Source organism: Episyrphus balteatus, chromosome 1 (assembly GCF_945859705.1).
Source record: "Episyrphus balteatus chromosome 1, idEpiBalt1.1, whole genome shotgun sequence".
In the NCBI taxonomy this organism is placed as follows: domain Eukaryota; kingdom Metazoa; phylum Arthropoda; class Insecta; order Diptera; family Syrphidae; genus Episyrphus; species Episyrphus balteatus.
The window spans coordinates 4,808,183-4,823,407 of record NC_079134.1 but is presented as its reverse complement, the minus strand read 5'-3'; the positions used below and the strand labels follow the sequence as shown (position 1 = coordinate 4,823,407).

Genomic DNA, 15,225 nt, shown 5'->3' with positions numbered 1-15,225 from the left:
TGACACACACTGTATCAGACTTTTGCCCGGATACAGATTGTATAGCTGGTGGGAGAAAATATGTAAACAATAGATAAGCTCCTGCAGCATTCGCTATATTAGCTAGAGCTGCTCTTTTGTTCATGTGAAAAATTTTTTCTTCAAAGCCTGTTTTATATTGATTTTATTATTGCTATTTTCTCTGACCTGATAAGAAAGAACTGCGATGATAAGGCTACTTAAGTGCTCCTTTGTTATACCTTATCGTCAAAATTCATAACTTTTGTCTGATGATTTTAATGCGAGCATATCTCAAGCTAAATATAGCAGGTGTCTGTCTAGGTATATTTTAAAAATTAAAAACAAATACAATAATCTTGTTAAAAACAATACAAAAATTAATGTCAAGGCAGACACATAAAATTTAGCTTATCTCAAAAACCTTTAATATTTTAGAATTATTTTCGTTTTTTTTTTTATAAACAACAAAGATAATAACATAGAATTTGTTTTTTCATTTTGCAGAGTAATAATTAAAAATGGGACTTGGACGAGTAATGATCAAAGATGGGGGCTTTGCGACCCAACTAACTGTCCATGTGGGCAATCAAGTCGATGGTGACCCACTGTGGAGTGCAAAGTTTAATGCTACAAATCCACAAGCCATCATCGACACACATTTGGACTTTCTTCAAGGTACATAATACGACGATTTATTTTGAAACATAAAATTTTTAGAACGATCTTTGGACAAAAATTTCAAAAATCTTGTTTTTTATTTTCTTATCATAAAAATAATAATATTTTTGTTTGTTTACAGCCGGCGCAGACATTATCTTAACTAATACTTATCAAGCCAGTGTGGAAGGTTATGTTGAGTACTTGGAGATGGATGAGGAACAGAGCATTGAACTGATAAGACGTACTGTCGAGTTTGCTAAAGTAGCCAAGGAGAAATATCTTCGTGAATGCTATGCTACCAATCAGAGATTACAAGATGGTAATAATAAACAGACATCATGTTGTTTTAAATAGAATTTAATAAGATTATCTATTTAAATTAGGTCTTCCAATGATCATTGCATCGATTGGACCATATGGAGCACATTTACATGATGGTTCTGAATATACAGGATCTTATGCCGATTATGTTGCACCAAGAGTTATAGCCCAATGGCATAGAACTCGAATTGATGCGTGTCTTGAGGCCGGTGTTGACGCTTTGGCTATTGAGACAATTCCGTGCCAGGCTGAAGCTGATGCTTTGGTTGATTTGCTATGTGATGAATATCCTGAAGTTAAATTTTGGATCTCTTTTCAATGCAAGGTAAATAATAGTTTTTTTTTCATAAAATTCAATCTTTTTTCAACAAATTGTAATCTACAGGATGCTACAAGCTTAGCTCACGGTGAAAGCTTTAGGGAAGCTGCTTTGTCTATTTGGGAAAAGTTGACAAAGAGAAAAGCTTTAGATAATTGTTTAGCAATAGGAGTCAATTGTCTTCATCCAAAAGTAAGTTTTTGCATGGTTTTCTTGTTTTCCTAGCTTATAGGAAGCTTGTTTTTTCTGAAAACCGTGTGTCAAAAAAATCGGCAAGTGTGATTTTACAGTGGTTCAAAAAAAGCTACTCAAGCGTTTCCTCAATTAATGAGCTGTCAAAAAAATATTTTTATAGTCAATTTTGTATTGAAAAGTTGACCGGAAACTTAGTCAAGAAATCGCGACACGAGTCAATTTATGCCGAAAATCAAACTAATGTCTAACTAACAATTTGGCTTCTATAAAGCCTTACAACAGCTATAGAAGCACCTATAAAGCTTTACCGAAGCAAAATTGTCTATTTGGGGTTTTAACCTTATGATGATGACTTTTCTTTGAATTCCGAAAATGCTCAAGGAGTATTAAACTGATCTTTCGGAGCTCAAATTATAAACAACTCCATACAAAATTACAGTCACCGAATTTGACACACGTTTTTTTTTTGTATTTGCAATCTTTTTCTAATAATCAATTCTTTATTTTTTTTTGTTTAAGTTCGTAACTCAACTATTCCAAAGTCTGAATGGAAATCGTACAGAGAAAGACAAAATCCCACTTGTAGTTTATCCAAATAGTGGAGAAATTTATGATGTGAGAAAAGGCTGGACAGGTAAAGAAGATTGTGTTCCATTGGAGAATTATGTTCCCGAATGGATTCATTATGGCGCTAAAATTATTGGCGGCTGCTGTAGAACCTACGCTAGAGATATACAACGCATGGGCGATTGTGCTAGAGGTCTTAAAGGAAAGAAGATTTAGATTAAGTTTATTTACTTATATTTTAAGTAAAAAAAAAAATATATTATGTTATGAATACATAGATTGTTGTCATATACTTGTTAATATGTACCATGTACTATAAATTAGGGTACATAATTTTGAATTAATAAATTTTTATAAAATTTTAAGAATTAAATATTGTTAATACATAAATAAAATATACCTAAAATAAATTCTTTTTTAACGTTAAAATGTACTTATTTTATTAGTGAGAATTTTAAAGACTGATATACGGTTGACAGATGCATTTAAAAGCCATAGCAATAAATTGAGTGATATTGAAATAAGGATCACCTTGAAAATTTTACATTTATTATATTAGCATTTTAAACTGCATTTTGTAAATGCTCGATAATTTTTAAGCATTGAAACGAATTCTTGTCCAAAAAACGAGCACACGGAATGTTAAGATATACTAAAGTATCGAAGATGTCTCGATCCAAATTGAAAAACCCTTTACAACCACAAAAAAAGTAGCTCGGTGTTACTTCAATTTTAATGGCTCATATAAAACGTATCCTAACCTAACCTAACCTAACCTAACCTAACCTAACCTAACCTAACCTAACCTAACCTAACCTAACCTAACCTAACCTAACCTAACCTAACCTAACCTAACCTAACCTAACCTAACCTAACCTAACCTAACCTAACCTAACCTAACCTAACCTAACCTAACCTAACCTAACCTAACCTAACCTAACCTAACCTAACCTAACCTAACCTAACCTAACCTAACCTAACCTAACCTAACCTAACCTAACCTAACCTAACCTAACCTAACCTAACCTAACCTAACCTAACCTAACCTAACCTAACCTAACCTAACCTAACCTAACCTAACCTAACCTAACCTAACCTAACCTAACCTAACCTAACCTAACCTAACCTAACCTAACCTAACCTAACCTAACCTAACCTAACCTAACCTAACCTAACCTAACCTAACCTAACCTAACCTAACCTAACCTAACCTAACCTAACCTAACCTAACCTAACCTAACCTAAGCTAACCTAACCTAACCTAACCTAACCTAACCTAACCTAACCTAACCTAACCTAACCTAACCTAACCTAACCTAACCTAACCTAACCTAACCTAACCTAACTTAACCTGAATTCTTCACTCCCAAAATTTTGAAGGAGTGACGGAGTGATTACCAATACTTCTACATTTGACTTTGTGAAGGAAATTATATTTATTTATAAAAAAAAAATCAATAAAGTATTGTAAAATATCAATACAAGTGAATTTAAAAGATTGTGTTATTTTTGTATTTATTATTTAGTATTACAAACACATGCAAAGCAAACGTCAAATCACTCCACTTGTCAAATTCATCGTGAACAAATTCCAAAATTGCACAAAAAAGAAGTGACTCACTCCCAAAATTTTGGAAAACGACATAACCTAACATCAAATTAAGCCTTATCTGCGAAAATAACGCGTCTAATAATTTTTCGCTCTGCGATAAAATTATAAATATTAGTGTAAGCCTACCTTTAGTAAATAATTTTATCTTCCAATCATCAACAGCGCCACTATCAAATGAGCTTTCATCGAAACACTTCGATACTCGTTTTCAAATGACAACTTCATTTCGCGCTATCTGTCAAAAAAAATATACCAAACTTCAAACTATACCTTCAGCAGCGGCATTTTTTTTGCAAACTAATTTCTTTACACAAAAAATATAAAAAAAAGAGAAATCAATTGCTTTTTAGATTAAAATCTTTTATATTTATAAAAACAAATCTAATTCAAAATGCTCATCAAAGTCAAAGTGAATATAAATTAAATATTTTAATTAAATAAAATCACTTCTCTGACTCATGTGAAATTTATTCTTTTAGACTTTAACTGGAAAGGAAATCGAAATTGATATTGAGCCCACTGACAAAGTCGATAGAATCAAGGAACGTGTCGAAGAGAAAGAAGGTATTCCACCACAGCAACAGCGATTAATTTTTTCTGGAAAACAAATGTAAGATTATTGAAAAAGATAATTGAAATTTATTTAAAATGCTTGAATTTGTTCTTTGTCTTCTTTAAAAAAAAAGGAATGATGACAAAACAGCTGCAGATTACAAAGTACAGGGAGGCTCTGTTCTTCATTTGGTGTTAGCTCTTCGGGGTGGATTTTGAAGGAGATGTATTTTAATTTATTCTTTTTTTTTTTTATATAAATGTGCACCCACTCATTGGCAGGTAATCCAGATTGAATCTTTTTTCATTGTGATGAGTAAAAATTGATACAAAATAAAAAAAAAACATTATTTTTATTTAATAATTAAAAGAAATATTGGTAAATTTACGTCCAAATTCATTGCAGACGTATTTTTAAAAGAGAAAGAAAATACAAAGGCTGAACATGTGTTATTGGCTTTTCCTATGTCTACGACAACATCTTGCACATTTGGTTCTTCAAAAGATTGCCTACCTGTTCTGTGAGCTAAGTTGGTAGATAGAAGACCACTTACCTACGTACTCGGTCACAATATCTTAAATGCGGACCTTTATTCTTCATCAAGTAGATAATATCCTTTTTTCATGTTGTTCGTATCTAAGCAAAAGACCATGTGTGTCGTTTAAGGATTGTATTTGAAATAGCTATCTACATTCTATTTTAGCACGAATAAGAATGATATCGCACACAAAGAACATTAAAGACCACAACTTGGAATATGTATATACTTTTTAAATTCGGCACGTTTTGACCCTTTATAATAATTGAATCGTCAGTTTTAAGAACGGAATAAGTCCACTTTTTTTCGAAATTGACTTTTTGATGCAAAATTTATCTTTAGGCGTAGACAAATCTTCTTCTACAGGGCTTGAAAGATTTTATAAGTTTGGAGAACAGAATAAATCCAGGATTTCTGGTTACTGATTATGTCTTAATACGTTCACGGGTTAAAACGTTAAAAGTGTTATAAGAGAAGATAAAACCGCGGAGTCCTATTAAATGAGATGGTCGAAATTGAAGATAGGGGTGCAAAGCCCCCTTTTCAGTTTTTTTAATATATCTCGTTAACAAAGCATAATTTTGATAAATTGATTTTAAAACTTTCTGTACAGAATCAAATTCAATATCGGAAAAATGTTTTTTTTTTTAAATTGAAAAAAAAAATCCATACCAAAAAAAGTCTAAAAAACATGAAAAAATCTAAGAAAAGCGATTTTTTGAGTTTTTTTTTGCTTTTTTAACGGTATTTTTTTTCGGGCTGAGATAAGCTGTGTTTTTTTGGCATTGCTATCCGTATCCACAGTTGGCGTTTACATGCATTACAAAAACAACACGCAGCTGCCGATAGGAATAGAAGCTAAACCAAGCTGTGGATAGAAATTTGATGAAGTTTATAAATTTATGTTTTCCTTTCTCTTGGTGCGTGCATATGAATTTTTGGTCAGTGTTGATATTTGGGTAATCCTACTGCGAATAGCTTTGCCAAAAAAACACACCAAGTCCAACGTTTTTAAACCGTTATACCTGTCTACCAGAAACCGATAGAAATAATATTTTTACCTCATTCGACTCAAATCTACATAATCTTTATTTTATCTGAAGGTCAAACATCTGAAAACAGTAAAATATAGAAGCTATTCAGTTTTTTGCGTTTTCCCAACAATTTTGCAAAATGGAAAAAATTAATAAATTTTAAATTCAATTCTAAGTGGGCTTGAGGTCTTGTTCATAAATTTTTCCTATCACTTCTCCGACAGTTCGACTGTGTTTACAGTCTTCTTCAGAAACGTCGGAGAAATGGTAGGAAAAATGTATGAACAAGACCTCAAGCCCACTTGAGATTGAATTTGAATTCAAAAAAGGTCACGAATAAAGGAATTATTATTAACAATTTTTAACTCATGCCTGTAAGATCTTAGTTCTTTCAAATGCAAACTGCACGGCACTAGTTAGAAGGAATAGAAAGATAGGAGAGATTTTTGTTGGTACAGTGAATTGAGTGGCTAAATCTTCGTATCCGTTCACGAAACCTCAAGTGTACGAAAGACAATTACGTGGTACATTAAACGAGCACAGAGATTTGGATGAACGTTGGCAAATTTAATTTCGTTCGCTTCAGCTGCGTAGATACTAGGCTTAACGTACATATGCGACGATTTGAAAAAAAAATTGCTCTGGAAATGTATGTGATTTTAACAAGTTTCTGCCGAAAACTATTTACTTATTAAGGAAAATATGTTTGTATATTGATTTATCGAATAAATCAATATAAATGTAGAACTACGAACCAAATGCTTTCTTTTTAAAATCAGCTCTAATCTCATGCAAAACAGGTTGTAAGCCATTAGTCGAAACACTTGATTCATTGAACGGAGAACATTGGTATTGGGTGACATTAAGAATTTTTTCTGATTGAAAGTTGAATAAATTGGAATTATAGTTTAAAGTCTAGTAACGCAGATCGTGCTAAATTTTAGCTGACATTTTTTTCTCCGTTATTCTCTACTTATTTTACTTCCGCTGGATTGTGACAGATGCAAAATGTACAGCTAGAAAGGAATCTGTGATTTTCCAGCTGAATCTGCACACAACAAGTAGGTTGAAAGCTAAGCTAAATTTTGGAGATCATTTTGTATGGTTGCTAAAATCCAGCAGATAAGAAGCGATTTTAGTCTGGCCGACTCTAAATATTGAAAAGTACCAATGGACCCAAATTATGGAAAGCAGATTGAAAAACCAAAAACATTCAGTAAACAAAAGAACTGACATAATCTATAATCAATTTTGGCATAGAAGTTCATTTAAGCTAAACAATACGATTGGAATGAGCTCAAAAGTAAAGTTGTTATAGAATTGAATGAAACCAGAAACAATAAAAGGTGTGTTTTTTATTACCACCGGTCTTAACTGGACAAAAAAAACGCCTCGGGGCTTAACCTGAAATCTTGGCAGCACTGTATATTGAATGTTCCGAAAACAGCAGACACAACAAAAATTTAGAATTGTCATATTTTTCCTTTCGTCATTTTCTTGTATTTTTCATGTATGTTTTACAAAGAGATACAAAAATGTATGCTAGCAAAACTATTTTAATTCATTTTGTCCTTCCAAACGTCAGTTTTTACGTTTTTAAACCAATTCTAAACAATTTATGAAAAAATTAGTTTGGTAGCACAGATTTAAAACTCTTCAAAAAGTTAAGCCCAGAGAAATCTCCGGGCTAAACAACTAAGCCCAAGGGGCTAAGGTGTTGTTGTATTTAACATGGAAATTGCTTAGCCCAGACTGCGTTTTTTTTGTCTAGTTAAGACCGGTTGTAATAAAAAACACACCTAAAGACTACTTCTTCACAATTATGCAGACTTTTCCGAGTAAGCCGAGTATAGAGTCAATCGAAAATCCAACAGCGGTTACTTAATTAAAGCCAGAACTATAATTGTCGGATGCGTCGGACGAAACAGAAGGGAACAGCGCTCGCACTCGACGGATGAAAACTTGTCGAAAAGTCAAAGAAAACAACGACGAAAACGTGAATTTGACATTAGCATCCGACTGCTTCCTCCAATTATAGTTCTGGCCTAAGTTATATGGTGCTAGTCATGCATACTAGGGTGGTCCTCAGGAGAAAAAAATTGGGGACGCCCCCTAGATCGGTTCCAAATCAGCAAAAAAAAAATGCCCTAATTTTTTCAAATTTTTATTCCTAACCCTTTCTGATCCTATTTCATTAACAAGTTTATACGTATGAATGATCAAACATCCGCCATTTACCCAACTTCTTATCAAAATAGGACCCGGAAGGGTTAGAATAATATGAAAAAAATAGGTTATTTTTTTTCCTGATTTTTAACCTATGGGGCGTCGCACTCAATTTTCGCAAAAAAGTAAAATAAAAACCACCTAATATATAATAATGGACGAAACTTTAGTTGAACGAATTGATGACCTTAGCCGTGCGACTCGTGAAAAGTCGGCATAAGTTAAAAACAGTGGTCGAACTACGTCGTACGCACGTTAACGTATTGACACTATATCTGTCTATAATTTTCTTCTGATTAAATAGAGAGAGAGCAATAGTCAAAACGTTAACGAACGTATACCGTAGTTCGACCCCAGTTTTCTCATTAATTTTTTTCTATTACAATTAAAGCCTAGTACGCAGCTGAAGCGAAACGAAATTTTCCATACAAAATTTCGTTAACAAAAACTTGAACAAAATTAAGTTTGTTTTGTTTTTGCTTTAAAACTTGCATATTTTCTTTTATATGTTCTTGAATTTTTTTATTTGTATATTTTTATTATTTTACTTTGCTGTAATTACCGATGGTATTTTTTGATTAACATGTTGGTTGTCGTTTTTTTAGACTTAAAAATATTTCGTTTCGCATCAGCAGCGTACTAGTGTATTGAATTTCAAAATAATTTTTTTTATTATTATTTTTTCAATTGTGAATACAGCCTTACGTCATTTTGCATGAACCTGGAACGTTTCACAAAACAAGAATATTCGAGAATCATACTTCGAGTCTCGTCTTATCAGTTCCCCAAATAACAATCTGTCAAAATCACATCAAAACCACCAAAACAAAAACTTCTTCCTCTAATCTCTCCAGTGTGCTCAATTTGTATTAATTAGATTTTAGTTTTAATTAAATTAGAAAAAAAAACTCCAACATCGCCAAAAACACCAACCAACTTAAAAACTCATAATTAATCATGAAAAATATACCAAAATATTTATCAGCCATCGAATCAATTAATCTTATTTCCGATGATAAAGATGGTAAGTGTCAACAAAACTAAATTTTTTGTATGTACACTATCAAAAAATGTATAAACTTTTTCCATTAGAATTACCTCGAATCAAGAAAAACCTTGAAATCTTATCCACACTTATTAAACATGATGAAATTATCGATATCCTCTCCGAAGCTTTCAAACTGGAAGCAACATCACAAAATAATCCAGGATGGAGGTATTCTTTGTACATTTATCAAATTCTCCTTTCGGTTATAGACGAAGTCGATTTCGACTCTGATTCAAAAGAAGACCTCATCTCTACCAAACATGTTAATCTTCTGATTGATGCCATTCAAGATGTCTCCGGTTTTGGCCTCCGCGCCAATCTCCATTCAATTCTAATCGAACATCCAATTTTCGCGCCAATTCCTACCAAATCTCCACCCTCCACTCAAAACTTGATTGTTTCACTTAAAGCTTTTCGCAAAATCCTTGCCATTCGTAAATTCCATGTCGGTGGCAATCTAAGCATTGTCACACGCGATTACATTGCTGGAATCCTTACAATCATTGAACACGATTTGGAAAAGAAAATCCAACTCACTGAACCGCAGAGAAAACTCTATCAATCTGATTTGAATGCTATCTGGAATGAATCATCTAAATGTGATTATTTTAGAAATATCCTCTTATTCAGAGGTTTGCCAAATCTTCCACCGGCTCTTCAAAAGAGATTACATTTTGAATTGCTAAATAAACTTATGGCCAAAGGCGGCTTTACTTACTTTGTCAGTACTTTGCTGATGAAACGGACAGCTGTTGATGCAGCTGAGTGTGATTACTTTGAGGTAGTCGCTAATATTGTAGCTCATCCAAAACATTCCAATAAATTCTATCTCTGTCTGATAGAACAGATTTTTGAGTTTTTGAATCTTTGTATTTCAAATTCAAATATGGCTTTTTGCATGGGAGCAGGGTTACTGACTTTAAAGAAACTCTATGAACTTAAAGTTGATACCCAAAAAGCTATCACAGAAAGATTAGATAAAGTCTTTGAGAAGTTGGCTCATCCCGAGGACATAATTAGTGGATTGATTGTTATGGAACATAAGGAATTGACTTTTTTAAGTAATTTCCTATTCACTTGTTTTTGCTCGTCGTCGATGGAATGTTTGCCAAGTGAAATGCTTACCAAATATCTTCCTCTTCTCTTGTCTGTATATAGTTTTATTCCTGACAAGTTTAAAGAACAAGTTCAGATTCGAGGAGTTATAGTTCGTTGTTTGGCAAATCGATCTCGTAATGAGTTGGATAAGATTGTAAATGCTTTGGTAGCTAAAAAGTATCCAGATGAATGGGTACAATTACATCCGAGAGTTTCGATTCTCCCCGATTCCACATTTAGTCAGTTGACTGTGAAGATAAATTCTCCTGATGCCAAACCAGAGGAACTGAATATATCCAATGTTCTTCCAGAAATCTTGACCTTATCTAATCATAATATCCTGACTTATATCGTTTTTATGTGCCTTTTGGGCATGATGCAGGAGGCTTTAACAAAAGACGATGATGACAATCTAGATGCTTCCATAGACCTCCTTCACAGTGAAGAAGAATTAGTAACATTTCTTAATTCAAAGTATCCAATTAAAGTGGAGATTGTTCTCTGTCTTAGTACTTTGGTTAATCATTCTGGTTTGAAGGCACAAATCAGTGAGAATTCAAGTGAATTCTTGGATTTCCTTCGGACTTTTATTCAACGGAGAGGTGGTCAGTCGTTGGGAAATCAAGAAAGCACCGATCACACTTTGCTTCTTTTACTCACAATTACACAAGAGATGATTGAGAATTCAGAGATTCCTGAAAAGTACCGGGATTTCACGAAAGTTCTAAAAGAATTGCGAAAACAAACTCCAAATGAATTGATTGTTCATAGAATTGATAAGTTATTGCATTTGTTGGAAGGTGGATTAAAAGCATCATTTGTGAATCGTACAAGTCAATATAATCAAGCTAGAGATTTGATGAAGGAACGTGAAGCTCATCTAAAAGCTTATGGTATTAATTTAATGATTGAAATGCTTCGTCAAAATGATAAAGATGCTGAAGCAAATGGACATGTTACATTGGCATTGGCATTGCATGCTTTAAAAGAACCAGAATCGTATGTTTTTTTGAATTGTGTGAGATTATTTGTTGCATTGTTGAATGTTATGGAAACTGAGGTGTTGGAAACACTGTCGGATGAGTATTTGAATAGAGATAATAAAATTGATTATCGATTGGTTGTGGGAGAAGCTATTCTTAAAGTTACTAGAGAATTGGGTAAGATTTGAGTTTGTTTTCTTTTGTATTATTTAATTAAATTTTGTCTTTTTTTGTTTTGTTTTTATAGGTCAACTCTCTTATAAATATAAAGATGTTTTATTGAATTGTTTTATTAATGGATGTCGATCGGATAGTAATGAATTTCGATGGTCGAGTTTTTCAAATTTGGCTACGTTGTGTAAGCTATTGACATTCCAAGTTCATAGTTTTTTTCAAGAGGTAAGATTGTTGTTTAAACAAAATTATATACAGGGTGTGCGGTAAAAAATGGATAAGCCTGAAATGGCTGATAGCTGAACTTATGACTGTACTAAAACCAAATAGAAAAAAATTTCTATCGCAACCAGTTGAATGAATTTTTTAAATTCTTTTTCTTAATCATTTTATACAATAATTGTCTAAAACCATAAGCACTAAAAATTTTTTTTTGCTGTTGCACTTTTTCTTTGAAAAAATATTGAAATTCGTTTTTCGATGCAAAATGTAAAACAAAATATTTTAAACACCTGTGGTATAAAAAAAATCTATAGGATTGTATGTGGCAAACTTTTTTAAAAATATGCGCGTCCAAAGGGGATTGCAGATTGTAATAGTTTTTATCAAATCTAGAGTTACTAGGATGTTATTGGTACAAAAGTGCAAAAAAGCTTATTAATTTAATAATTTTCACATTGCTACGACAAATGCATGGATTGATCACTCATATTTTAAAATAATTTTTCTAATACAAAAAATAATAATATAACCGTTGAATAGTGGCTATAAAAAAGTAATTTAACTTTTTTTTTAAATACAAAGAAGTACAAATTTTTATTTTGAAAACAAATAAAAGACGAGGGTTTTGGCTTTTCAACAAGAGTATAGTCTTTTATTGTAGGAGTAACCAACATTTTTTTTTTGCCTTCAAAATTTTTTTGGAAATTATGAAAGATTTGACTTTCCTGGATCTAAATCTGGTTTCAGAATAGTTCTAGCACGTACCATTTTTTTAAAATGATTTTTGAAAAATATGAGTAGTTTTTAGAAAATATCCCTTTTAGATTCGGTTGACCTAGTACAAAAATATAACTAATATTCGTATTGAGCTCAAATTTGGAGGACTTATTTTTCATAACATGATCTATCATATGACACCAAATTTGTACTTATTAATTAAAGTTAAACACACATTTTAAGATACTAAACAGCAAAAATATTGAAATCCTGCAGTTTTCAGTGAATCCCACATGAAAAAGAATCTAGCACGTCAGGATTTTGAGATATACGCGTTAGGGAATCACAAAATCAAGTTTTTGGTTAAAAAATCTCAAAAAACTATTATATCTCAAAAACAGGAGCTGATCGAATTTTTTTGAATTCGGATTCAAAATCAGCATACTAAAATCTATTAGAAAAGTATACTTTTGTTCTTGGGAGAAAGAAATATGTATGAATTTTTAATGATCAGTTTCTTTATAGTAAGATATGCCGAAACTACTTAACTTACTTAAATTTAGATATCTCGAATAAGAAAAGGGATATTGAGGAATTTTAATAAAAAAAATAAGTTCTTTTATAAACCGTGACAAGTTTAGTTGAAAAAGTTTACTAACGCCAAAATATTGCTTCGAAAACAGCAAAAAAAAATGGGTTTTCGAGATTTTCTAACGGGAATATCCTAAAAACTTGATGTGCTAGGCCACTTTTGACTTCGGAATCAGAATCAGCACACAAAAATACTTTAGAAAAGTATAGTTTCATTAAAAGGAGGATTTCCTTGAAGACCAGTGTTATTAATATAATATACAACATTTTCCTTGTTTCAACCGAACTAATACGCTCTAGCTCTTTGACATTACATTCTTCTTGAATCAACCTGTATGAGCGCATAAACGCAAATCAAAAGGAAAAATAAGCAATTTTTTCTAACGACGGGAATTTGAAAAAAAAAATATAAAAACTGTTATACTCGTATGCATATCTTAGGCATGTTATAATGACATGAAAGTAACACCAATTTTAATAGTCCTGTTAGTGTAGGTAACAAAGTCATAAATAAAATGTACGACTGGGTCACACGAACTTGCTCTTAAAATGCAAGTTGCTTAAATTTTTAAACTTTTTCTAAACAAATTTGGTACATTTTCAGAATAGAAAATTCGTCTCAAAGGATAAAAACAACATCTTAAACTTGACTTTTAAGTTCTTTTAGAAAAAAAAATCCATTTTGTTTAAGTATGTGCAAAATCCATATCAAGTGAAAAAAAAATGTTTAAAATAGTATTTGCACATTTTTGAGCTTATGAAGTCTAGTTTTTTTTTTATTGATATCTCATAAATACCATCTTCTAAACAAATTTGCAATAAAAAAAAAAAAAAAAAATATGCCATTTCACAATGCTCAATAATCCCTACAAAAAAAAAGTAAAGCGTACTAGGTCCCAAGAAAAGAATTTTTTAAAAGTTTGTCACTCAGTGTTATTAACGTTACTTCGTCATTAAACCATTCTATTCATTAAAAATTTTAAGAATAGTATTTTCGGGTCTCATTTCATATAGCATTATAAAATACTTTTAAATAATGTCTCATATGGCCAGATTGGATGAACCAAAATTTTCTAGCCAGTTTATAAATAAACAGAAAAACAAAATCATCTCAAATAAGAATAAAACAAAATTTATTATAATTAATATTAATATTTCTTCAGCCTCGTTAATTCTGCATATTTTAAAAAAGCTACTAAAACCAAAACATATATAGTATCGAATCCTGTAAAGCAACTGTAGCGCCACATCTCATTCATAGCTCCTTTTTTCCTGGTGTCACTTATATATTTAATTATTCAATGGTTCTATGTAAATTTGAAATGCTGATCCATTAGTCCACTAGTCCACTAGTCCACTTTTAAACTTAAGTTCTTATTCAAAAAATTAAAAAGAAACATAAATTAATATTAAAACTTTTCCTTCCAGTTGCTGCTCTTGATAGAAAATGAAATTCAAACTGGCAAATATTCCCCATCTAAACGAGCTGCAGTTCTTGTCCTCAGTGAATTACTCTTAGGAATGGAAAATCTATTAGATCACGAAGAATATCTATTGCCAATTTATCGAGTTCTAAAAACTCTATCAACTGATTCGGATGATGAAAAAATTCGATTACATGCTGCCAATGGATTAAAGGCACTCGGTGATAAATGTAAAAAGTTCCTATTTCCCGAAGAAAAACGAGAAAAGGAAATTAAAATTATTGGAATTAAAGATTCACCACAAATGACGATTAAAAATAAAAACCAAAAACCTCACATTCTTGAATTAAATTAAGAAGCACAATGGAATTTGTTTTTTATAAATGTTTTTTTATTAATTTTTTTTTATTTTTAAATTTAATATTTAATTCACATAATCTTAAGATTTAAAAAAAATATTATTTATTAAAAAAATACACTAATTTATGTTAAAAAAAGGAATCATTTATAATTTAACTTAAAAAAACTAACGAGATTTTAAATTGAAATAATAGGAAGGAGCACATCAACTATGCTCAGTCATCTTGAGTCAAAAAGTGGATAACAAAACGACAATTCGACAAGACAAATGAGCATAGAAAAGTCTTTTGATTGTGATTGGATTTCAACTCGTCACCAAAATGACAAAATAAATCCAATCATTAAGCTTATCAATAAAATTTAATTATAAAAAAAAAAATTAGTTAGCTTACAACCTTTTTATGGGCTCTTAGGGAGCTGTTGCATATTACGTCGCGATATTGTATTCCGTCTTGATTCGCGAAACACAACATACACAAAAACTCCTACCATTATCACAGATAGTGATACTGTTAATACCACGCTTCCTAGGTTACCAGCAAAATTTTGGAAGTCACCTGTGGTAAAAAGAAACGTATAAGTA

At 31.6% G+C, this 15,225-nt stretch overlaps 4 protein-coding genes across 4 annotated transcripts in view; 3 read left to right on the top strand and 1 right to left on the bottom strand.

The window, feature by feature from the left end:
• The first annotated feature begins 504 nt into the window (after window positions 1–504).
• On the top strand, window positions 505–2,491 carry LOC129905321 (homocysteine S-methyltransferase-like). The gene is made up of 5 exons (XM_055980777.1): window positions 505–675; window positions 800–979; window positions 1,044–1,306; window positions 1,367–1,492; window positions 2,015–2,491. The coding sequence occupies exons 1-5, from the start codon at window positions 519–521 to the stop codon at window positions 2,276–2,278; spliced, it is 990 nt and encodes a 329-aa protein (XP_055836752.1). The 5' UTR covers window positions 505–518; the 3' UTR covers window positions 2,279–2,491.
• Window positions 2,492–3,926: 1,435 nt separating this feature from the next.
• On the top strand, window positions 3,927–4,600 carry LOC129905324 (NEDD8). Its single transcript, XM_055980780.1, has 3 exons — window positions 3,927–4,083; window positions 4,154–4,284; window positions 4,361–4,600. Exons 1-3 carry the CDS (start codon window positions 4,066–4,068, stop codon window positions 4,443–4,445), a joined length of 234 nt encoding a protein of 77 aa, XP_055836755.1. The 5' UTR covers window positions 3,927–4,065; the 3' UTR covers window positions 4,446–4,600.
• Window positions 4,601–8,952: 4,352 nt separating this feature from the next.
• Window positions 8,953–14,638, top strand: LOC129905317 (transport and Golgi organization protein 6). The gene is made up of 4 exons (XM_055980772.1): window positions 8,953–9,049; window positions 9,118–11,331; window positions 11,402–11,553; window positions 14,287–14,638. Exons 1-4 carry the CDS (start codon window positions 8,983–8,985, stop codon window positions 14,635–14,637), a joined length of 2,784 nt encoding a protein of 927 aa, XP_055836747.1. The 5' UTR covers window positions 8,953–8,982; the 3' UTR covers window position 14,638.
• Window positions 14,639–14,780: 142 nt separating this feature from the next.
• The window catches only part of LOC129906518 (uncharacterized), a 35,781-nt gene continuing 35,336 nt past the window's right edge, over window positions 14,781–15,225 (bottom strand). The window contains exon 5 of the mRNA XM_055982297.1: window positions 14,781–15,199. Within this exon, the coding sequence (XP_055838272.1) occupies window positions 15,042–15,199 (158 nt within the window). The 3' untranslated portion in view covers window positions 14,781–15,041. The remainder of the gene's footprint in view (window positions 15,200–15,225) is intronic.

What these genes read in the sequence shown, in the direction of transcription:
- LOC129905321 (XM_055980777.1), top strand. Translation starts at nt 519, where the DNA reads ATGGGACTTGGACGAGTAATGATCAAAGATGGGGGCTTTGCGACCCAA. An exon ending in CAATCAGAGATTACAAGATG is followed by an intron (nt 980 to 1,043) that starts GTAATAATAAAC and finishes TATTTAAATTAG; the next exon opens with GTCTTCCAATGATCATTGCA. An exon ending in GGATCTCTTTTCAATGCAAG is followed by an intron (nt 1,307 to 1,366) that starts GTAAATAATAGT and finishes TGTAATCTACAG; the next exon opens with GATGCTACAAGCTTAGCTCA.
- LOC129905324 (XM_055980780.1), top strand. An exon ending in ATTTTTTCTGGAAAACAAAT is followed by an intron (nt 4,285 to 4,360) that starts GTAAGATTATTG and finishes TTAAAAAAAAAG; the next exon opens with GAATGATGACAAAACAGCTG.
- LOC129905317 (XM_055980772.1), top strand. Translation starts at nt 8,983, where the DNA reads ATGAAAAATATACCAAAATATTTATCAGCCATCGAATCAATTAATCTT. An exon ending in TATTTCCGATGATAAAGATG is followed by an intron (nt 9,050 to 9,117) that starts GTAAGTGTCAAC and finishes TTTTTCCATTAG; the next exon opens with AATTACCTCGAATCAAGAAA. An exon ending in TAAAGTTACTAGAGAATTGG is followed by an intron (nt 11,332 to 11,401) that starts GTAAGATTTGAG and finishes TTGTTTTTATAG; the next exon opens with GTCAACTCTCTTATAAATAT.